At 38.0% G+C, this 24,620-nt stretch overlaps 1 protein-coding gene across 1 annotated transcript in view; it reads left to right on the top strand.

Annotated features, from left to right (window-relative positions):
- KIAA1328 (KIAA1328 ortholog) overlaps nt 1-24,620 on the top strand; it is a 465,758-nt gene that overhangs the window by 315,067 nt on the left and 126,071 nt on the right. Inside the window, exons 6-7 of the mRNA XM_043976482.1 lie at nt 3,479-4,152; nt 9,569-9,676. Coding sequence (XP_043832417.1) covers nt 3,479-4,152; nt 9,569-9,676 — 782 coding nt within the window. The remainder of the gene's footprint in view (nt 1-3,478; nt 4,153-9,568; nt 9,677-24,620) is intronic.

The following is a 24,620-nucleotide window of genomic DNA, read 5'->3' as shown; positions in this document are numbered from 1 at the left end:
AAACTCACCGGGGGGAAGTTTCAAGGAAGCTTATGCTACTTTTGGACTTCTTTGATTATTAATAGGACATCACATGTAAATTGATTTCTTTGCAACATTTCCCTCCCTATCCCCACCCCCAATTGTTTCTTTCTTGGTTCAAAAAGATTAACTCTGATCCTTCTTCCATATAACAACCCTTCAAATACAGTGTCCCCCATAAATCTTTGTTTTCCCAGACCCGACATTCTTTGTTCCTCCAACAGGTCAGACCATGTCACTCCCCTGACTAAGACTCTTCTCTGGTGCCCTGCTGACTTTAGGATAAACAAACTGCTCAGTTTATCATTTACACCTCTTCACAATCTGTCTCTAGCTTGCATTTCCAGAATTAATCTATATTACACTTCCTCATACACTTTGTCTCAGCCACATTAACCTACTTTCTGCATTAAGTTTCACAAAGTGGACATTCCATTTCCCTCTTGGCCATCTTTGCACTGGTTATCTTAAATGTATTCAATGCATTCCTTCTTTTTTTTCCTCTCTTAGAATCCTTAGCCTCTTTCAAGGCTGAACAGAGGTTCAGTCTCTGACAGAAAGGTCTTTCCTGATCTGCATAGTTGTTAGTGCTTTATTCATAGTCAAATTATTTTATATTTACTTTCCCATTTACAGGTTGTATTCCCCCAGTAGAATATAAGATCCTTGAAAGCTGTTACTTTTTTGTTGCTGTTTTGTTTTGTTCTTGTATTCCCAGCCCTAGGACAGTGCCTTTCACATGGCAACCACTTAATAAATGATTATTGATTGGAATAGAATGGAATTGAATCATTGTTTTTGAGTAAAGTGATCATGGTAGAAGCATATTACAAGGGGTTAAAGAGTGTGAGATAAGAACATAAAGGTATGGTGTAGACAGAGCTTTTTACATTCTAGGCAAAATTTGAAATTTTTAATCCCTGTTTATTACTATATACCTGAGGTTTTGAGCCTTGACTCTAAGCATGTGATTTGATATAACACAAAATAAATATATAACTTTGTAGAGTAGAATTTTCTAGTATTAAAATATGTACATTTTTTAAAAGAATATTAAATTTTGTCCCTCATGCTTTCTAATCAAAACTTTAGAGATAGTAAGACCTTAAAAGTCATTAAAATACACTAGATATCTCAAAAACTGAAAGCGAGAGAGAAGAAAGAAATTACCCCAGGCCACATAGGAAGGAAGGGCCACAGTCAGAATTTGAATTCACTTTTTCTCCTCCAAATTCAGTCCTCTTTCCATTTTTACCACCTTACTCCTCTTCTTGTTTCTCTGTATAGCTACCCTCTCAAGACATTTGTCAGTGAAAAGGAGGGAGAGATGGGTCAAAAGCTCAAGTAGTTAAAAAAAAAGTTGAATTCGAAATTGGTGTGATGCCCATCAATTGGGGAATGGCTGAACAAATTGTAGGATGAAATTAGAATGGAACACTATTGTACTATAAGAAATGATGAGCAGGATGCTATCAGAAGGACTTATGAAAAATGCAGTACATTTACAGAGAAAGAACTGATATCTGAATACAGATTGAAGTATAATTTTTTTGTTCTAATGTGGAAATGTTTTGTATGACTGCATATATATAACTTATATTGAATTTCTTAAGTTATTTAGATGGGGTGGGGAGGAAAGGAGGAAGAGAATTTGGGACACAAAGTTTTAAAAAATCGATGTGAAAATTTGTTTTTACATATAACTTGGGGAAAATCCTAAATAAATAAATAAAATTCAGAAGCTCAAGCAGTAGTGGTAGTGATTGAAGATCATTATTGTTCCTGTTGTTTATAATGAGGGTGACATGTAAGATGAAGGAAGAATAATGAATATGGAATGATTAAAATGTACAAGAAAGAGAAGATTGATTTAACAAGGTTCTGGAAAAGGTTGAGCATCAGGATGAAAATCAAGGGTACTGGTAGAAGGGTTAACTCTTGTAAGAAGGAAATCTACCTCTTCTCTACCTCTTCTTCAGTGAAGAAAGGACAATAGGTTAAGTGGAGACAAGTTCTAAGGGATGAGGAAGAGTCGTTGCTAGATTAAAAAAGGAAAAAAGTTAACAGAACAAAAAGAATGAATAAAAAAGGTGGTCTAAAGACAGGCCTAGAGCAATAGAAAAGAGTCAGAATAAGAGAGAAAGCTTTGAGGGATACTTGAGTTATTTCTCTTGTTTGAAGTCTATTTAATGTTTTCCTCTTATTCTCCTCCATAACATTCCCAGGCAGGATTAAAAGCAGGAAATAGACTTACAGCTCTACTTAAAAAAAACCTTTTGTCCCTCTCTGTGTGCATAGGTTAAATTGAGGGGAAGTTTAGATGTAATAGAGGTCTACACTTAGACAAATCTGACCAACACCAGATAGCTTATGCCTTTTCCAAATTATATGCCTGGTCAAACAAAAATTAAACCTGAGAGTTTAAGGAAACTGTTTTACAATTCATCTTTTTTTTCCTATTATATCATATGAAAGTGTTTACATTCATAAATAATAATAAGTGGTTATTACCATTACCATTGCCATTAAATCAAATGTGGTTTTTTTGACTGAGTGCTGAGATTTGGTTTCTTTCTGAAATGTTTTCAATAAGCCCAGTATTCTGAGGGTACAATGAGGCATTGATCTGTTGAAATTATTCTTCCTAAGCCACTCTTCCTAGGGTGAGGAAAGTTGTTCCCTAGTACACTCAAGGCTTTGATGTCTCTCACAGAAGAGCCATAAAGAAAATGCTAGGAAAGTTCCCTTTGTATTGGCCCAAAACGTTTAAATCATAGCTGTTTGTGTTCTGTCTAAATTTTATAAGAATGTAATAACTTGGACACCTTAATTGAAAAATCACTTGCATATATGGCTGAATTTAAACATATTTTGTATTTAAATGATAGATTTTGTTTAAAAAACATATTTTGTGGAAAGTAGCCATTTTGATCTGTGTTCCGTAAAGATATTTTGAAAATTTCTCATCAAATTTCCAGCATTAAGTAATATCCCACTCAGTACAAGATGAAATGGTTTACATCAAATCTCATGCTGTGTAATGGCCAATCTAAAGGTATTTATAGCAGGTGAATGGATTTCTTGGCTCTGTATTGAAAATTAAGCATTTTAAGACATTAATATTTAATGTTTCTTCTACTCTCCCAGTTGATTTTACATAACCTTAGACTATTCACAACTCCAATGATACTGTTTATATTAAAGTTACTGTCTGCAAACTCTTCTTATTTTTATCATCATTGGTGAGATATATTGAAGTGCATATTGCTCAGTAATTGTTTTAACCCTGACAGGAACATATCTTCTCACTTATGTGAATGCCATCATCATGAGTCAACAGACTGATTCAAAGCAACTTTGATTGAGCAGATTGTCTTATCGCTTTCTGGAAGGCCATGGAGAAAAAAATTACTTTATTAGATCTTTAATTGAAATACAATTTTTTATTTCTTTGCAGGTATCCATCAGGAAGGACTATCCCAATTCACCACATCAGGAACAAAATGCTTCCTATAGGAACCTCAGAAGTTCAAAAACCTATCAAAACAAGAATGAACCTAAATTTGCAAACCAGAGTTCGGCTTCAGAAACAAATCTGCACTTCAGGAATTATTCTCCCAGGATAACAGCCCTTCATCTTTCCCAGGATGGTCTGAATAGGGAACAAGCAGAGGCAAGAACATGTAACCACAAGTCCCCAGGAGCAAAGCTAATGGGCTCAATTCTGACAGAGAGAGCCTCACCAGATAATATGAGATTTAAGGAATTTTCACACTCCCAGCCTTACCTAGGTGGTCACTGCTGTGTTCACAGTCATCCTGAAAATGAAGATCACGTTCATGAGAACCATCAGGCAAGAATGACCAAACAGCATCCCAGGACACATCATCAGGAATCATGCAATTATTGTGAGCTTTCTTGGACACCTATGCTACGTGCACCAGTGACATTAGAGCCTGAGGAAATGGATGACAAAAAGCAGATGTCAGTTGAGAGGAGGAATCAACTTCTCCTTCAGAAAATGGAGCTGGAGATTGAAAAGGAGCGCCTGCAGCATCTGCTGGCCCAACAGGAAACAAAACTCCTATTGAAACAGCAGCAGCTACACCAGTCCCGGCTGGATTATAGTCGGTGAGTCCTGTTGTCAAAGTTATTCTTCTCATTCTGTTCTTCTCATTAGTCCCTATACACTGAAGAACATGTGGCAGAATAAATCTGTTCCTATAACAATTGTGTAGACAAGTAACTCCCTTGAGGGGTTGGCATTGCTGGACCTGTATACTGACTGTTACTACTGAATAAACTCCCTATCCTCTTTAGAAAATTTTAAAGGTTATCTTGCCTTCTTTAGTATTTGCTTAAATTAATCAGCTGCCTAGCAGCAGAGTGTAACTCTTGGTATATTAATACTATATGATACTTAGGAAATTATGCTGCCATAGAAGAAGAGCCTTTGCAGTTTGGAGTCACAAAGCTCACAATAAGCATTTATTAAGCACCTACTTTGTTCAGAACACTGAACTAGGGGCTGGAGTAGATACAATATTTGAACAAGATGAGCCCCTACTTTCAAGGAGCTTACAGTCTAGTTGGAAGATTAGATACCAACACAAGGTAGCTGTAATACATAACATTCCCTGAAAAGTTTATTAGAGAGTTACAAAACAGTGTTATGTAAGGTTTGAATGGTAAAATATTTAATAACCAGAGGGATCAAGAAGGATTTCTTGAGGGATTTTGATGTATGAGTGGGATTTTAAAGGATGAGTAAGAATTTAACAGATGAAGAAAAGGCATACTAGACATAGAAAATAGCTTGAGCCAAGGTGTTGAAATGGAAGTGTGGTAGACAATATAGAGGCAGTTGTATAGTTTCAGTGGAATAAAGAATATATTGCACAGAGGAAAGTAAGAATATAAAGTCAAAAGTGGAAGCTTGTGATTCAGGAAGTATATTTACATTGAGGAAATATATAAACAAAAATACTACGTAGATTATATATGTCTGTCCTGTAGAATACTTGTAAAAGCTTATAAAGTTGTACTTATCCAATCATAAGGTATATCCAATTCATCCAATGAAACTTGTACAATATATTCCACATTCAGACTCCACTCTAATTGTTACTGTCCCTGCTTTAACAAACTCCCTCCCAAAGAACTTCATTAAAAATTTTTCTTACCTCTGGTCTTCTAATTCCTTTCTTACCTCAGTAAAGTCCACTTGAATTATTTATTTCATTCTCAGATGCACTTTTAAAAAAACTGTACTATTTTCTTAATTGGGGCAGCTGGATGGTGCAGTTCTCTAGAACTCGGCTGAGAATCAAGAAGACTGAGTTAAAATCTGGCCTCAGATACTTACTAGCTATGTGTGACCCTGGGCAAGTCACTTGACCCTGTTTGCCACAGTTTCTTCATCTATAAAATGAGCTGGAGAAGGAAATGGCAAACTACTCCAATGTCTTTGCCAAGAAAACCCCAAATGGGGTCATTAAGAATCAGACAAAGACTCAAAAATGGCTGAACAATAGTTTTCTTAAGTGTTAATTCTCCTTATACTAATGGCTTTTGTCCGTCATTTTAAGATTCTCTCCTTTTACAGCTCAACTCCCAAAGTATTTGCTTTCCCCAAATTTGATTTTTATAACCCAAATATAAGACTTTGTGATTTTCCTATTAAATTTCATCCTATTAGAGTTGGCCCTTTGATATCTTTTTAAAATGTTACTCTATCATCTAGTGTATTAGTTTCCTTTCCAGATTTGGATCTACTGAAAATTTGCTAAGCATACTACCTATGCTTTTGCCCAAGTCATTAATAAAAATAACAACAGCATGGGGCAAATCAAAGCTCCCATGGCCGCACTCCTAGAAAATTCCTTCCAGGATAGCATTGAACATTAATAACTACTCTTTGGATCTTTCCATTCAGGAAGTTCAGATTGAACTCAATTGGACTATTATCTAGCCCATATCTTGCCAATCTTTTCCATGAGAATAATATGATAGACTTTGGCAAAGGCTTTGCTAAAACCCATGTAAGTAATACCACCAGCATTTTCCTCCTATTTAAAAAGGAAATAAAATTAGTCTGACATTTCATCTTCTGGGTGAAATCCTGTTGATTATTTGTTATCACTACTACTTTTTTGTATGATCAACAACCATCCTTTTAATATTTTATGTAATAAGCTTATATTTAATAATAAAATAACCAGTTCTTTTGAAAATTAACTTTTGTAATTGATCTGTTTAGTCTGATATTTCCATGTGATGCTAAATTAAATCTATGTTTACCATCTCTCATTATCTCTATCTGTGGCTAAGGGCCTGTCATTCCTGTATTTTAAACTATAATCTAAAGATCTAAATGCTACTCTCAGACATTGTTTTCTTAATCACCTGGTCACTTCCTAAATCTACCTTTTTTCTTCTTAAGCCTCAGTCTTCAATTAGACCAGCGATGAAAATGCCACGTGTGGTATTCAGTTTTTTGTTTAGGACTTGATTATTTCTGACATTTTTTTCACTTCCTTCCAGCAGTGCCATTGGCCCCTGTATTAATCACCAAGAGTCATGGTAGTCTTTAGGTTTAACAAGTTTTGAAACATTCTCTATGTTTTATCAGGTTCATGCCTAGTTAAGATAGCAACCTCTCTGTGTATACCATGTCAACAAATGGCTTCCTTGCTACCCCTTACAAAGAAATTGACAACCATCGTTACTAGTTCTTTCTTGCTCTTACCATTGTATCACTAATTCAATGATTTTTCTTCTGATGAAACCTTATATTTGCATCATTTCTTTGAAAAGAAGCTGATTCTTCCTTAGAGCAAAGCTCCATTTCTTATAAGAAATCTCATGTCTGTTATATAACTTTAAATTTTCAAAAGTCCTTCTCTCCTTCCTTTTTTTTTTTTGGTTACATTCTTCTGCCTTCCAGCCTCCTGACACAGTTAGGATTCTTGTATTTCTCTTCTACTTTTCCTTTTTGATTTCTCTTTAAAGTACTTCTTTCATTCCTTTCAAGGAACACTTCATTCTATCCAATGACTGATAGAGATTTTCTTTGATCCCTTTCACCTTCTCTGCCTTGACTTAGTACATTTGTAGCTATTACTAGTCACTGATAGAAATAAAGTATTGTCTACTCTCTTCAGGTCATTGCAAAAATCTCACTGCCCTTCATATTTGATGAAAGCAAAATCCTCAGTCTTCTTTAGAAGGTAGCTCAGAGATGCAGTGGATAGAACACTGGGCTTGGAGTCAAGATCTGAGTGACCTTGGACAGGACACTTAACCTCTGCTTGCCCCAGTTTTTTCATCTGTAGAATGGGTATAATAATAGCATCTACCTTCCTGTGTTGTGAGGACCAAATGAAATATTTGTGCAGCCCTTCGCAATATCTTGCATATAGTGGGTACTACAGAAATGCTATGGTTGCTATTATCATTATAATAATTGTTATTCTTGTTGGTAGTTCATAGGATCAAAGGCATCATATATTTAGAGGTAGGAGTGACTTTAGAATTCCTTTAATCCAGTCTCCTTAATTCACAGGTGAGGAAGCCAAGACTCAGAAAATTTAAGTGTTTTTCCCAAGGCCACAGGGCAATGAGTAGTGGAGCCAGACCTTCGGCTTCCCAATCCAACACTGTTTCCACTGGATTATGTTGTTCTCGTAATTTTTTTTTTTTTTTTTTTTAGTGAGGCAATTGGGGTTAAGTGACTTGCCCAGGGTCACACAGCTAGTAAGTGTTAAGTGTCTGAGGCCGGATTTGAACTCGGGTACTCCTGACTCCAGGGCCGGTGCTCTATCCACTGCGCCACCTACCTGCCCCTCATAATCTTTTGGTTAAAATGTGAGGCAAATACTTGTTTGTCATGAACAGTAGATAATATGTGCCCAAACTAGAGGGAACAGCCACAGGGATCTCAAGGAGAAATAGGTGCCCATTATTGCACATGTTTTTTATGAATATTAGGACATAGTATCACTGGTGTTGCTCAGGTATTAGGTGGCACAGTAGATAGAGCACAGAGTTCTAATCTTGCATCAGACATTTGCTAGTTAGGACCCTGGAAAAGTCACTTAACCTCTGTTTATCTCAGTTACCTCATCTATAAAATGGGGATAATAACAGTACCTCCCATACAGGACTGTTGTGAGGGTTAAATGAATGAACATACTTAAAATGCTTTGCAAGCCAAAAAATGCTATATCAAATATTATTTTGATCACTATCATTATTATTAGAGATTGACCTGCAAATAGGAAGCATGAATAAAGAATTAGAATTTGTGGTGAAGGAAAAATGAGTGCTTGAGTTTGATAACAGTTGAATGAGAGTGATTCCTTCCTTTTATGGTGCCAAGTGAAAAAGTGAGTCATTGAGTTATAGACCTAGTATGGAGGTAAAGCTCTTGCTAGACAATGGTATTTGTGAGGGAGAAGTTGGGAACAGGAGTTCCTAGGCCATTGACCTGAGTGGCCTATTTCCTGGTATTTTGTCATCTAGAACTGAGCAGGGGACAGGGCATGCAATGTCACAAAACCATGTCTGTATATGCCACCGTGAGGGATCAGTTGCTGCAAGGATCCTTGAGTATGTCTTTACTTGTTTTTGTCAGGATTTCCACCTTTTCTCATTAGAACCTTGGCCTATCCAGCTATATTTTATTGACAATTAGCAGATTCCTGCCAAAGTTTTCAATGCCAGTGAAATTTGCTCACTGTTGCTCAGGGGAAGGTCTTAAGCATGTAGTTAGCAAACACCTCTTCCTTATTATTTAACATATTACTGGGGGTTTTTGTGGTTGTTGTTCCCGAAGAGGACCATGACATCAGGGTGATGTCTTGACTTGCACTGAATTGGATTTAAGTGAGGGAGGGCTGTGCAAGGTTACCAACCTCACTCTCTCATCCAGAGCCATCTGGGTCCAGAATCAAATGAAATAGTACCTATGAAGTACTTGGAAGGAAATATATAGTACTTTAAGGGCAGCCTTAAAGTACTATATCAATGTTAAGTATTATTTATTATTATCTATTTTCTCCTCCTATAAGGTACTTCTAATATTCTCTTCCCTTTTTTTGGGGGGGGGGAGGCAATTGTGGTTAAGTGACTTGCCCAGGGTCACATAGCAAGTAGGTGTCAGGTGTCCGAGGCTGGATTTGAACTCAGGTCCTCCTGAATCCAGGGCTGGTGCTCTATCCACTGCGCCACGTAGCTGCTCCTATTCTCTTCCATATTGTTGATAACCTACGCCACAGCACTCCATGTCTATGAAGCCTTAAATTTCTAGAAACCAGACTTTATATCCTCTGAGATTATCCACAATTTAGTTTTTCAGGGATCTTCCCCCATGCTCTTTTCTTGGACATAAAGGCCAGCATTGTGTGTATATGAATTTATGATATATTTTGTAACTAATTTGATAGAGATTAATTTCTTATAACTCAGAATCAGATTAAAACCTTCTAAGGGTTTCTAGCTCCTCTGTGTTCACAGGTTTAGGAACTCACTATATCCATCTTTCCAGGTTAAAAAGCCAGGCTGCATTTAATTCAAGAGAAACTGCCATTGATGAAACACTCAGTAAAACCCAAGAACCAAATCTTTCAATGAATGGAATTGGCACAGGACTAAGGTAATCCCTGGAGGCTGCAGAAATGCTTCCTACATTCCATCTATCTCTTTCTTTCTTTTTTTTTTTTTGACTTTCCCTCCAAATTATTGTTTTTATTTCCTTATGTGTTTTCTTTCACTGTGCAAATCATAAATTGGCATTGATTTATTTTTAAACCAACTCACTAATAGTTTGGAATCCTTTTCCACTGCTAAGAAAGATTCCCAGTCATATGTGTTTCTAATATGTAGAAAATGTCTTAAAAACACATCAAATACTTTTTGAAGATCTTTTTTTTTCCCCTCTTAGACTTCAAAATGCTAAGAAGCTAAGTCTACATTTTGATGGTTCTGTAGTCTTATATAAAGGAACCCACTTCTCAATTCCCAAGAGGAAAGATTATGTAGTATTACCTCTGTGATGAATCTTTAGTTTGATGGCAGAGCCATTACTTGTGAGGAACTCTTGAGAAAGGCACATTAGGAGGAAGTCCTTTTTCATTTCAGCCGATATGAGCCCAGATACTCTGGAAAGTTATGTTTACAGTAATAAAGCTGAGGTCATTAAAAAGGGGCAGTTAATAAATGATTTGAATATTTGAGATGTAGTTATCAAATATACATGCATATAAAAACATTTGAGCATAGAATCATTTCTTTCTTTCTGCACTTGAACCTTAGCTGATGTACAACTCATACTGCCTTAAACTTTCAAGGATGCTGTAGATACTTTATTCTCAAGTCTTATGGAGGAGTGAAGGGGAAATGTGACACAATACTTGATCAAAACAAGTTAGTATTGTAATCTGTCTCCACAAACAGTTCATTTTATACTGTTTATCCTCTTTTTCCAACAAGGAAAAAGGGGCAGGTACAAGTGGACTTAAAATGCTGGTCATAGCAGCCTTGGAGACAGGCCTCAGTGGGTGTACCTGTTGTCCCAAGGTTCTACTACGCTTATTTGACACTGGCTGTATGAGCACTGTACCATGCATGAGATAGCGGAGCCCTTAAAGCAGCAGATCTTTGTTCTTTCTATTCTCCTCTTGTCCTTTGAAATTGACAACATCACTTCTGTCAGATTGACCATTTTTTAGCTGCAGTGCTACAGCTAAGTAGAATCACTTTCTTTTTTTACCTCTCAAAACTTGATGACCCTTTCTTTATCTGAGCCAGATAAACAAGACAGACCTTGGACAATACCAGACAAGTCTGCAACACATGGAATTGGCCAGAAAGATTTAGGTGTATCTGCTGAACATTTATGTTCCTAACCCAAATAATGACCTCAGAAATAAGGTAAAATCATATACAGATTTCAAATTCCCAACAGATTAAGATGCAAGGTGGTGGCGGTGATTTTAATATACCCTTGATAGACCATAGTGCTTTTTCAATGTTAATCTGCATCATAGCAGTTCAAGACACTCTGTCAGCTACTTCTAAAGTCTGACAGACAACCATTGGAAAGGGTGTTTCCCATCTTCTGTCTTCTTTTCACTAAAGTTACTCACTCAAGGCTGCTTAAATTATTTAATCTAATGTAAGGCTAGAAAAGGCAAAGGCGACAAGTCCATTTGTCTCCTTTATACAGTTGGCTGTAGAAATTGTGTTGTCTTAGATATCCCAAGGAGAGCTAGTGATGGGACAAAAGGGAATACTGTACAGCCCCAAACAGTCTGGATCTTTTATTAAAGAACTTGGTCGAATTGTTTAAATACAAAGTGCTAGTGGTTTTGGAAAATACAATCAAGAATTGTTGTGGAAATGACCCTCTTTTTACCTTTCAAGCTGTTTGAGTTTGCCAGAGGAACTCCCAAGATGAAACTTAATTTTAAACTGAATTTTGTTTATCTGGAAATTTAAATTATCTTAGTATTAAAAAATACTCAGTGTATTTAAAATATTAAACTTACTCAAGTGAGGCATTAAGAATTTGGAACTAAAATAAATGATATAATCAGGAACTGAAAACATATTTTTTTATAATTAACAGCTCATTTTGAGTTAATTATATACAATTACCAAAATCTAATTGCAATTTATTCTCTATTATCTGTGGGAAGAATCACAGGCTAGGGAGCTTGCATCGCTGGCTTCTTGCATAAATGCTATAGAATGAGAACAAATACTACACAAGCACTTAATGACAAACAGGAGCAAATAGAAGGGCACAGCTGGGCCAAACTATTGGAAGGTAATTGTTGTCTGAAATGAGGTAGTGACTTAAAAAGCCAGAGGCAGCCCTGTTAGAGCATCAGTCCTCCCCCACCCCTTTTTTTTCAGCCAGCCGAAGATGACCCTTTTTACACAAATTATAAGTTGTTTCTCTGATTTACCCCTGACAGTCTGCCCAATTTTAAACCTTTAAAAAGGCTTAAAAGTGTTTCAGAATCACTTCTAGAACATTGGGTACAGTCCTGCATGCCTCTACATTTACAAGTCCATTTAAGTGGCTTGTAATATGATTGACATTTCTGCCTTTGTTAATCCAGGTGCTATTCCTTTTGCTGCTCCATTCCCCACATGGATGAGGAAAATCAAGAGATTCTTTTTCTTTTTCATTTACCCATAGATATAGCAATCTGACAGATTGGAGGAACCATGAGAATTTTTTTTTTGCCCTTTACTGACTTTTCAAATCATTTCCTCTCTGTTTCTTTCAAAATTTCCTTAACATCTTGCCTAATTAACACCAGTTCGAATAAACTTCGTCTCCTTCACAACCTGTTCAGTTCTTTAGAAACCTTCAGTGAGATCATAAGATTGAATTGAAGCCTTGCAGATATTAATTTTGGCTTTGCTTTTGGTAAAGAGTATAAGAGAAGCTCCCAGGTCTGAGAGAAGATAGCTCAACAGTAGAAACAAATTCTTAAAGGATAGATATAAAGTGGTATTTTCCATCTTTTATGACTGAATTACAGTGTAGTAAAGAGTGCAACTTACCATCTCCAAGTTTCCTCTCCAATAGTTTGTTCCAGAATGGGTATTTTTAGAAATTAATGCTTGGAACCACTGCATATATTTATTGCTTGTGGGCTGGTAGGGGGTACAGAAACCCTCCATGGTATCTTACCAACACACATGCAATAAACAGTAAAAGCACCATGATATCCATGTCTGGAAAGAGCACTCCTTTTCCTTTTATTTTTTTTTTTTGGCAGGGCAATGAAGGTTAAGTGACTTGCCCAGGGTCACACTGCTAGTAAGTGTCAAGTGTCTGAGGCTGGATTTGAACTCAGGTACTCCTGAATCCAGGGCCAGTGCCTTATCCACTGCGCCACCTAGCTGCCCTTGGAAAGAGCACTCCTAACAGTAAAAGCATGACTCCAACAAAAACTAAGTCCATAAACTAGCATTTATTAAAGGCCTGCTTTGGGCCAAGCAGTAGGCTGAGTGTTCGGGATACAAACAACAACAACATAACAATAAAAACAAACAAACAAATAGTTCTTCCTCTCAAGGAACACTGACTCTAATAAGAGAGTCAATATGCAAACAGGATGTACAAACAAGATATGTACAGCAGGCTGTCTGAGGAGCAAGGCACTGAGATGAAGGGGAGTGGGAAAGGCTTCCTGCAAAAGGTAGAATTTTAGCTGGGATTTGAAGGAAATCTTTGAAGCCAGCCAAGGAAGCTAAGAGGCAGAGATGAGGAAGCAGAGAGTCTCAGGCATGGCAAACAAACAGTGAAAACCCCTCAGTCAGGAGTAGGCCAGCATCACTGGATGGCAGGATACACGAAGGGATGTAAAATGTAAGAAAACTAGAAGGGTAGGAAGGGTCCTGGTGATGAAAGGCCAAAGCAGGATGACGTTTGATCCTTGAGACAACAGAAAGCACTCCGTAGTGAGTGGAATAACACTTTCTCATAAAAAAAGAAACCAAAAATGGAACTTGTAGACTTATGGAAGGAAAATATTTTATACAATGATGGGAATTGATTAAATTATGAACCACCAACGAAACTGACGTTCCTTCCCAGAGTTCAACTCTCCTCTTTGCTTAATAGCAAGTCCTAGTCCACCTTAAAATATCATTCTTCCCCCTACACAGTGGACCAAATTAACTGATTTTCTACTGAAGTCCATCATTTCAGGGAATACAGCTTTGTCCCAAAGATTTTGAAGAAATGGGATTTGGAGAATCTTAACAATGAATGCTATCTTAGACTCGTGGCTATTTGTTTTTTTGTTTTTAAAAAAATTTAGTATGAATATATGAAAGTTAAAAAGCCTTCAGTCAGTCAGCAAACGTTTATTAAGTACCTACTATGTACCAGGCACTGTCCTAAGCCTGAGAATATAAAGAAACTCAAAAGCTAGTAGTTTCTGCTCTCTAATTCACAATCTAGTGGAATCATTATGCTACTCTGTAGAAATATGCCACCGCATACAAACAAAGCCATTTACAGGAACAATTGGAAATAATCAACAGAGGAAAGGTAGAAAGATTAGGGAAGGCGGGGAAACACTTCCTATAAAAGGTGAGATTTTAGCTGGGATTTGGAGGAAACCAGGGAAGCAAGGAGACAAAGACGAGGAGGGAAAGCATGCCAAGCATAGAGGATGGCTAGTAAAAAACTTCAGTCAGGAGATGGAGGGTCTTGTTCAAGGATAACCAAAGAGACCAGTTTCATGGGTGGAAAAGTACTTGTTGCATGGGTGGTAGGTGGGGAGTTATAAAGTGTAAGAAGTCTGGAAAGGTAGGTGGAGACCAGGTTATGAAGGGCTTTAAATTAACCAGAGCATTTTATATTTTATCCTGGAGGTAATAGGGAGCGACTAGAGTTTATTGAGTAGGGTACTGAGGATAGAATTTTCTTAGTATTAGATAGTTTTAAAGTATACCATCTCTCCATGAATGATGTCCTTTCTACATACTTTTAGCCAGATTTTTTTTCATTTCATGTGTACAGAAGAGAAGTTTTTTAAGTAATGACTTAGTCAAATGGCAATGAACAGGAAATGTGGATGCTGAATATCTGGATAGCACATACCCAAAAGAAAGCCTCAGACCAGTGTGACAGATATTTGGTAAGGAAAACACTGCTCATAAAAAAATGAGTACTTTCCCTATAGAATGTTAACAGTGTACCTGATTTTTAAAAAAGGCCGAATAAGTTACATAGACATGTTGCTTCATCTGCTGTTCATAAATGGAGAGAATAACAGTGATCCTCATTCTGGGTATGAAGCTTGCTCCTAAGCAGGTAGCAAAAGCTTAGTTTAAGTGTTCTGTAAAAGTGACTTTCCTCCCAGCCAACAATATTATTGGAGTTGGGGACTCTGTTACTTCATTACTACCCGAGTCTGGTTGTTTTGATAACCTCATTCTCAGATTTATTTTTAATAAGAATATTGTGAAGTTTAAGTTTATTTGGGAGGGACTGGGAGAGGGAAACTATTTTATTGTACTGTAATTGTGCCGGTTCGTGTCAAAGTAAGAATCAGTATGTTAAGGAACATCCTGGGTTCCTCATGAGATAAGAAGGCAAGTTCCAAGAGTAATGGGGCAGGGAATAAGCATATAGAGAGTGCCCACTACATAACAGGCACTGTGCTAATTGTGGTTCAGTCGTTTTTCAGTTGTGTCCAACTCTTCATGACCCCATTTTGGGGGTTCTCTTGACAAAGATATTGGAGTGATTTGCCATTTACTTCTCTAGCTCATTTTACACATGAGGAACTGAGACAAACAGAGTTAGGTGATTTGCCCAAAGTCACACAGCACGTAAGTGTCTGAAGCCAGATTTTCATTCAGGAAGATGAGGTCTTGCTGACTCCAGGCTCGGCACTCTATCCATGTACATCTAGCTGCACTGTGCCTTTGTGCTTTGACAAATATTATCTCGTTTGACCTTCACAAAAACCCTGTAATGTAAATGCTATTATTATCCCCATTTTACAGTTGAGGAAACTGAGGCAAACAGAAGTTAAGTGCCTTTCCCAGGGTCACATAGCTAGTAAATGTCTTTGGCCGGTTTTGAACTCAGGTTTTTTTGACTCCAGGCCCAACATTCTATCCAGGGCTCCAGTGATATGTGAAATGGTCAGGAATTTCCTACTGTCTCTAACCAATGTTAGACACAACCCAAAAAATGAGAATTTTTGTCAATGTGTATATCACTTGAACTCTTTCTTTGGCTACTGAAGCCCAAGGCTTAGTTGATAAAACATCTATAAATTTTCCATTTTCTTTTCTAACATCATGTAAGTCACTACCAATCTCACTTTCTTTTAGAAGTTTAAATGAAACATACATGTAGATTTTTATATGCAAACACATAAATACACCTCCTTTCAATTGTGTATTCCTATGAAGAAGGAGAGATTCCTTACAAACTGAAACAGGGTGAATGACAATAGAGAAAACATTTTATAGGAAAGTTCCTTAGGAATATTGACATGTAGGACCTTTTGGTGACTCTGTAAATGTTCTTGCAGGACTATAGGGAGACAGGGTTAAGTGTGGTGGCTATTTAAATCAATTGTTTCAGTTGTTTTCAAGCATACTAAAGGTTCTGTGAAGTGATAGAAAAAGTCAAATGTTATGAAAAATTTTATTTTTAATAGTAATAGCACCATTTCTTTTACTACCAGGCCAGATGAAAAGTTGATTGAGACTCAGAGTTAGAAAGACTGTTGTGAATAAAATTTCAGAATTTAAACTTCTTCACCTCTTGCTGCTTCAGGTCACAGTCACACATATTCAGTACCCTTTTCCCCTTTTACACATACACATACACACACATTTTGAAAAGTTAATGGATTCTTTTATATAGAGAGGCATACATGAGATACACCTGTACAGGAAGGGTGAAGTATACTCATTTGGAAGAGAAGTGGGAAGAGATGTCTGTTTCTGACCCTGCCCTTCTTTCAAAAAATGTCTGAAAGCAGGCTATAGCTTTGATGACTTAGGGTGGTTTTCTGTGGGTGGGTGCCTGTCTCCGGAGAACTGGCCATTACATCTGTTACAGTGCTAATTTGTGAGAGTCCCACAGAGAAAATTTTAGATTGAGCTCAACTGATTTGTTTTTCACACTGCTCCTGCAGTGAAAAGGATTGATTTCTGTGTTGCATTTGCTATTTGGTGTACTCTCCTTTGGAACTCAGTGCCTTCAAGCCTTAATCCTTTAACCTTGAATCTGAGCACAGGGGCTTCATTAGGATCAGGCCGTTTGATGGAAAGAGAACTTTCTTTGTTGTACCAGGTGGCTGGGTATGGTATGAAACAAGATGGATCTTCAGACAGTTGATCTTCGTTAATACAACAAAGAAATATAAAAGGAGAAGGGTTTTAAAGGGGATTATGAATAATCTCTAGGAAGGTGTGGGGTATTAGACATAGCTGTTGAGAAGGAAATGGCCCTCCAGCAGAGCCAACTGCGATTACCAAGCACCACAGACCAAGCAAGTAATGGTCCGAGTGACAGTACATCATGGAAGAAGCAAGTGGCATCCACAGAGAAGAGTTGGGGCAGGCCTGGCAGCTCCCTGCAGGGCAGGATTTGTGGAAGAACTGCTCACTTACTCTACTAGCAGAAAAAGTGGTTCTTTGGGCAGCAGGGGGAGTTCATACTGCTGCGTTTTTATGGGATCATTAATTATATGTTATAAGGCAGCTAAGCATGGCATTCCTAATTCAATGAATTCCATTATGAATGGCCTTTTCATCTTCTTCAGCTCATTATGTTAAATGCATGTGACCTGAAGTTTAGCTAAAGTTATTGTTCGGGTTAACTTTCCTTTAGTGGTTGCCCTAATTTTAGAGAAAGTATAATCTTTCATTTTTATGAAGATCCAATATACATTTACAGTATTTTGAGCTAATTTAATACTGTTTGAACCACTTTCCTGTCTTCATTTTAGAAGTTTCTTTGGTTGCATCTGAAGATTTTACCAAGTATTCTGTGAGTCCCTTTCAGAAATGACCTCCAACCTCTAGGCACTGTTCTCTGTAAGCCTTCTTGGCCTGTTGTGGAGTCATTGTTGTTGTGACTGAGCTGTTTTTCAGTCTTGTCTGACTCTTTGTGACCCCACTTGGGGTTTTCTTGGCAAAAAATCCTAGAGTGGCTTGCCATTTTCTTTTCCAGTTCATTTTACAAATGAAAAACTGAGGCAAACAGGGTTAAGTGACTTGTCCAGGGTCACACAGTAAGTATCTAAGGTCAGATTTGTATTCAAGAAAATGAGTCTTCTTGACTCCAGGCCCTGCACTCTATTCATTGTGCAACCTGGCTGCAGACCTCTAAAAGCCATTCCATATAGAAAACCTTTTTCCAGGTTTTTTAAAAGACATTTTCTATTGTCTTGGATTCTTCCTCTGTATTTTAGCACCATTATGGAATAGTTGTGATGCCTTCAGAATGATACAACTGTTTGGTATATAGCCCCAAACTGAATTATGTAGTCCATACTTCATGTTGCTCTACTTTCAGCTTGACCCAAGCATCTTCAGTAAAATCTGCATGACCTAATTTAACCTCTCTTTTGATCTTGGTGAGTTGATTTCCTGGGGGTTTTGTAGGGTCAAACTTTGTCACCTCCATGTACTTTATCAATGCTCTGAGTAACTGAGGGACTGTTCTTACTGCTCACACACTATTTGGCTTGGCAATAGCATCCATTCATATAAGAGTTCCCTAAGCATTTGGATCAACCTGGTGTGGTCCATGAGATCATCTAGTCTACCTACCTCATTTTTGTTTTTTTTTTAGTGAGGCAATTGGGGTTAAGTGACTTGCCCAGGGTCACACAGCTAGTAAGTGTTAAGTTTCTGAGGCCGGATTTGAACTCAGGTACTCCTGACTCCAGGGCCGGTGCTCTACCACTGCGCCACCTAGCTGCCCCCTACCTACCTCATTTTACAAGTAAGGAAACTGAGATCCAGATAGGATAAGCAATTTGTCCAAAGTGTCAGAATTAAGAGGTGCTTGCACGAGAGCTCAGGCTCAGGTTTTCTGACCCTAGTTCCAGGGCTCTTATAGTTACACTATGCTGCCTCTATCCAATAAACATTTTCTGCCAGCATCATTATTGCAACAGATTCTTGGTTAAGTGGCTAAAACATTCCAGGCTAGACAGTAGATACAAAGTAGAATAAGATCTGGTCTCACATTGTTCTTAAGCAAAGCAAAGCTGAAAGCATACCTGAGTGGTGTTGACAAAATTCAACCTTTTGAGGCACTGTTTCTGACTCCTATGTTTTGAAGGCAAGGAGTCTTAAAACAATATGAGAGAAAATTGCACATCGCCGTGAATGAGCTGACACAGTACACTGTCATGTTACTGTCTTTTATGAGCAAATGGATATTATATATTCAGAGTTAGCAAGCCCCCCCTTACGTGTGTGACACCTAAAAGTGAAGTTTTTGATGAAAGCCACTCACTGCACCGACACAGAAACCTGTTTGCAAAGCACTGTGACTTGACAGTTTTGCCCTTTTAGTATTTTTCAGTCCAGTGCCATGCGGAATCTTTCAGTTTTGAAATGTTTAGAAACTGGATGAAAACACTGATACTAGCAAACACTCCTCCAGTTGGAAAATGAGTGCAAAGGATGATCTGCGTGCTAAATACAAATATTAGCATTAAACTGGCATGATCTGTTTCCCTCAAGCTGGTCCCATCAGGTAATTAAAGCCTTTCCGCTTTGTCTACATTCCAGGAATGGTATATAGCTTTTGGCTAGCCGAGTCAAATGGGTTCTAGTGCATGGTCTGTACAGGCTTCTAGAAATCCATAAAACTGCATATGTCAAAGCTGGCTGCTCTAATTATGGATCCATTTGAATGTTTTCTTTCAGTCCCTCCAAAATGATATTTTTCATTTTTCTTGCTCAGCTCTTTCTGTTACATTCTCATTTATCTTCAGTGGATGGTGGTTCTATGAATGTGACCCACTGGCAAAAGATGGATTTCAAAATTGCTATTCATTTGCTCAAAGCTGCCTGCTATCAACAGCTGTGAGCCTGTTCAGAGGCTCCCGTGGAGGAGATGGTGTGTATATACTTACAGACATTTCGAGTGCATGAGAACATAAGGGGTCTTGTACCATGCTGGTGGGCCCTCACTTTTTACAAAAGGCTCATTGATTATAAGCCTAATTTTGCCAGCTTGGTTTTTCTGACTCCATGTAGTAATAAGAGCACCACAGAGAGGTCCTTTGCTCTGCCTGGACCAAGGAAAGAAGGAAGAAGGCAGAGTATGGCTTTGATAGCTTCTCACTGCTAGCATTTTCTCTGCAGTCAAATGTTGGAATTCCTAGTTGGGGATGTACATGCCTTGGGGGTAGGGAGGAAAGGAAGAGGAAATATATATTTTTGTGCCACATAGCTGACATAACAAAAGTGAGCTCTCTAAATGGGTTGAGATAAAGGACTTTTTGAAGTTCTGGATAATTCCTTTTAAAAAGTTGAGGCTGGACATTTTTCCTAAAAAGGTAGCAAGTTGTACCTTCATGAGGTTCATGAGGCAATTTGAGCAAGGGAACTTTAGATTGTTTCTTTAAAGTTTGTCACATAATACAGATTTTTTGTGTGTTTTTTTTGTTGTTGTTTGTTTTGGGGGGGTTTTGCAGGGCAATTGGGGTTAAGTGACTTGCCCAGGGTCACACAGCTAGTAAGTGTTAAGTGTCTGAGGCCGGATTTACACTCAGGTCCTCCTAAATCCAGGGCTGGTGCTCTATCCACTGTGCCACCTAGCTGCCCCCAATACAGTGTTTATAAAGAACAAAACCAGAACTCCTTTTCAGACATGATCCTTAGGGTTGTAACAGGTAGCAGTTTTCCAGATAGGCACTAACATAGCAATTAGATTCTCTTTATAGCTCTTCCTGAACATTTTGGTTACCTCTCCTTTACTGAAAGCTGACAGTTGAGCCAGTTGCTGTGGTCTTTAGAGCAAGTAAGCCCACAGCAGAGCTCCAGTGGTGCCTGCCTCCCACCTCTCACCATCCTGGACTCTTGTCTCTAGAGATTTATGTTGGAACAGACTTTGGAACTTGGCTTCTTTAAAGTTTTAGGTAAGGAAAAGAGAACAAAGAAAATAGTCACTCATCACTTTTTATGAAGGTATTTAGTTGGGACCTGAGAAAATATGTGGAGAAAAATTCAATCGTACTTGCTGATTGGCATGTGACTAGTTTCAAAATGAGCTAGAAATAAAACATCATCTTAAAGGTCATTTGTATGTTTTTTTTCCTAATTCTTCATAATGTCATAGACCCCTAGATCTGCACAAAACCTAGGAGATCATCTGGCTTTTTTTTTATTTTAGCACAGCCTTTTTACTTTGTAGATGAGGAAACTGAGACTTGCAAGGTCACATAGGCAGTAATCATTTGAGACAGATTTGATGGCCAGTGTTCTTTCTACTGCCTTCTCATACTCTATCCCCTGCGCCTTGCTTAAACTTCCTAATTTCCCTAATATGATATCTCTGTTGCTATATATTATGTGTTTTAGCAAGGACTGCAATTATTTGCTTCTTGAATGCTCATAGCTTTTTTTTCCATTTCCAGAAGCTAAATGTAGATATGTGTGTACATATATGTGTGTGTGCATGCACTCACATTAACCTTTACATTGCCTATATGAGATATAAGATAAGCAAAAAATGTTAACTTCTGGTTTGTTGAAGGAAAAATTGAGGCAAAGAGGTGTTAACTGATTTAACCATAACCATATAATGCTATTGTGAACCCTAGGGACACTGTTGTATACAGATCCTAGATCTGTAGACCTCACCCTGGCATTCCCTTTTCCTGTTGCCAGCTGTTGAAGACTCAGATCTATACCAACTAACATAGTCTGCCTATCTGGGACTTACCCTCATCAAATGCTGCTATTGCAGTGGTGAGCTCAGCCAGGGTGCTCAGTGATTCCATCAGGGGAGTGCACATCTAGAGCCCTGTATGTTCTCTTTGCTCCTCGATACTGGCTCTATGTCCAGCTCTGGGGCTCTTGTATTACAGAGATCAGTACTGACGATTGGCTCAGAGGTCCACACCTGAGGCAATTCAGATATACAACACATGTATTTAACTCTCCAGGATGCTCAGAATGTGAGCATATTGCTCAACTTGCCTTTGAATCTGTGCTTGAACATATTCACACAGACTAGTGCATACTCCTGTCACAAAAATTTCTAAGTTTGATGAAGGAAAGAAAAACGAAGTCTCCAAGCCATAGAAAATAGGTTTATTGAGAGAGGTCCTATCTCACAATAAAGCCAGCCTCTGCCTTGTGTGAACCTGCCAAAAGACCTTGAGCAGTACCAGGAGATGGTATTTATACCCCATAGATTCCTCCCAGATTCCTCCCATTGCACCCTCAGAAAATTGCAAATGTATATAGAAGAATATACATTGAAACTTGAACATTATCTTTAGTGACAAAGGCCATCTAACCAGCCAATCACAAGAGGGAAACAGCCCTGCAGCATATTTCTAAAGCAACATGGTTAGGTCTTTCATTCTGAAGCATACTTCCAAAGCAACAGCCCATAACTTGCGATGCTGATTGGTTCCTTCAGCTTAGTAGATACTATTTTCAGGATTGTGGTTAACCACAAGGCACCTTTTGAAAAGGGACATCACTGCAAAGCTGATGCATGACCCTTAGTTGAACACATGGTCAAGAGTCAAGTTTACAAGTACCATATTGGATCAAACCATGAAAAGAATATTCAGAGGACATAAAAGAACAAGTTATACAATACCTATGATCTGTGCTAGAATTTTAAGTTCAAAGGGACTAGAGAATACTTAAGATTAAGTAAATCAGTTTTAGAATTGAGTAAATCTTATTTTGTAGTCAATAATACTGATTACTATCATAGTTAAATCACTCATATCTAAGGGGTGGGGAAAATCTCACTCACACTCCCATGCACTAATTCACAGTTTGCATTGGCAAACATTTCCACAAGGAAATCATATTAAAGTCATTTGAGCTCTTCTTGAGTTCTACATATTCACAGAATTTTAAACACTCAGGCTAACCAGACTTCCAGCACCTTAAAAGCAGTTTGTCTCAACCACTTGAGGACAGGCTTGACTGACCACAACTATTTCTGTTATCAATACAACTTTAGGAAAAGTTCCAGAGGCTTTTCTGAGAAGAGGGGGTTTAACCCGGGGTCTCTGAGCTTGTTGTTTTAAAAAATACTTCAACAATTATTTCAGTGTAATTAGTTTCCTTTGCTATCCCATGTATTTTATTTTATTAATCTGTGAGAAAACAATGGGGTTTTGGGGGTCCCATAGCTCCCCCCCCCAACTTGAGGGAGTCTTGCCTGACCTCTTTTAAGGCCATCCCAGAGTCAGTAAAAAGTTGGACTTCAGACCCCGAATAGAGACAATAGAGATTAAAACCACACCTACCTGAAAGCCTTTCCGCTCTGAAGATTTGTCCTCTGGACTCTGACCTCAGCATGTAGTGCCTATTTTAATATGGACCACCCTTAAGTCCAGTAAACCAATAGATTTGAATGATGCTAGTCAATTATCTTTGAGCAGTGTGTAAGGATCGCCTCTCCTCCACCAGACTGCAGGGTGCTTATGCTCTCTGACTAGCTCTCTTGTCCTGGGACACTGGAGAAGGCAGCAACACAGCCCCCTCACTCTCTATCCTCTATCTTCTGAACTTTCAGAGCCATGTGCTCACTCTTTATTAACATTTAATATGATTTAATAAATGCTTAATGCCCACAACTGATGCTAAAACCTCTGATTTATAAGTAGCAATATATTAGAAACCCCAGCCAAGTCCCCTAAAACTTGGGACAGAGACAGGCACCCCCACATAATTTCAAATGACACAAATCTAAAAACATTCTTCTGAAAAGAGACCCATAGACTTGACTAGATTTCCAAAAGGGTCCATGACCTAGAAATGTTAAGAACTCAGTCTTAGAGTTTTGGTGGGAGGGAGAAGGCACTCAACCTGTGGACAACTGTGAGCCCACTTTGGCTCTTTGGCTATGATTCTTCAACTCTAACACACAGTGTATCAAAAACATAACTGGTAGAAAATATAAATCCAAGATCAGGAAGAAAAAGATTCTGGGGAAGCAAGGAGCATCAAAACTAGAAAGGTTATCAAGGTTACACAGAAGAGAAATTGAAGAAGCAGCTTCAAACTTCCAGAGCCATTGGACAAACTCTTTGGAGGAAGAAATGGGAGTTAGTACTCCACTGGAGAAATTTTCCATTTTAACCAACAGGAAGAAGGAAATCTCATACTGCCTTTAGGAAAGAAACATATCTTAATTGTTACCAACTGAACAGCTATATACTGATCTAATATGACCAACTGGAAAGTTTTCCTGAGGCATGTGATGAATGTGAAAGGATGCTGAGACTTATCAAATATCTGAATCACTATCCTTTTTCAGTAATTCATGTCAGGATGATTGGAAAGAATTTTAAGGTTTATGCAAAAAATAAAGGACATAAATATACATATAATGTTTTATTACTTATGATTGAAAGATGGGACTTTGAAAGGTAAAAAGAAGTGGAGTCAAGATGGCAGAGTAGCTAGAAGTACAAACCAGGTCCCCTTCCACACCTCCTGCACAAAGATCTAGAAAAACATATCAGACTGAATCCTAATCTGGAAATCCAAGAAAAAAAAATCACAAGTCATTTTTCATGCTCAGATCAGTATAGGGAAACAGAGGTGTTTGCAGACACTAAGGAGGGAGTCTGACCAGCAGTACTTTGGCAGAGCATTCCAGCACTCAGGACCTAAAAGAGGACCAGTGAAGGAAGATAGAAAATAGAGTAAATATCACGGGGAGGGAATAAGATGGAGGGTAATACAGTTAGCAATAGTAACTCTGAAAGAAATGATGAGCAGGATGATATCAGAAGGACATAGGAAAAATGCAAACCATCAACAGAGAAAGAACTGATGATATCTGAATTCAGATTGAAGTATAATTTTATTTGTTAGCT

Source organism: Dromiciops gliroides, chromosome 1, assembly GCF_019393635.1.
Source record: "Dromiciops gliroides isolate mDroGli1 chromosome 1, mDroGli1.pri, whole genome shotgun sequence".
NCBI classification, from domain to species: Eukaryota; Metazoa; Chordata; class Mammalia; order Microbiotheria; family Microbiotheriidae; genus Dromiciops; species Dromiciops gliroides.
Note: the sequence above shows the minus strand (reverse complement) of the source record. Positions and strands in the feature narration are given on the sequence as shown.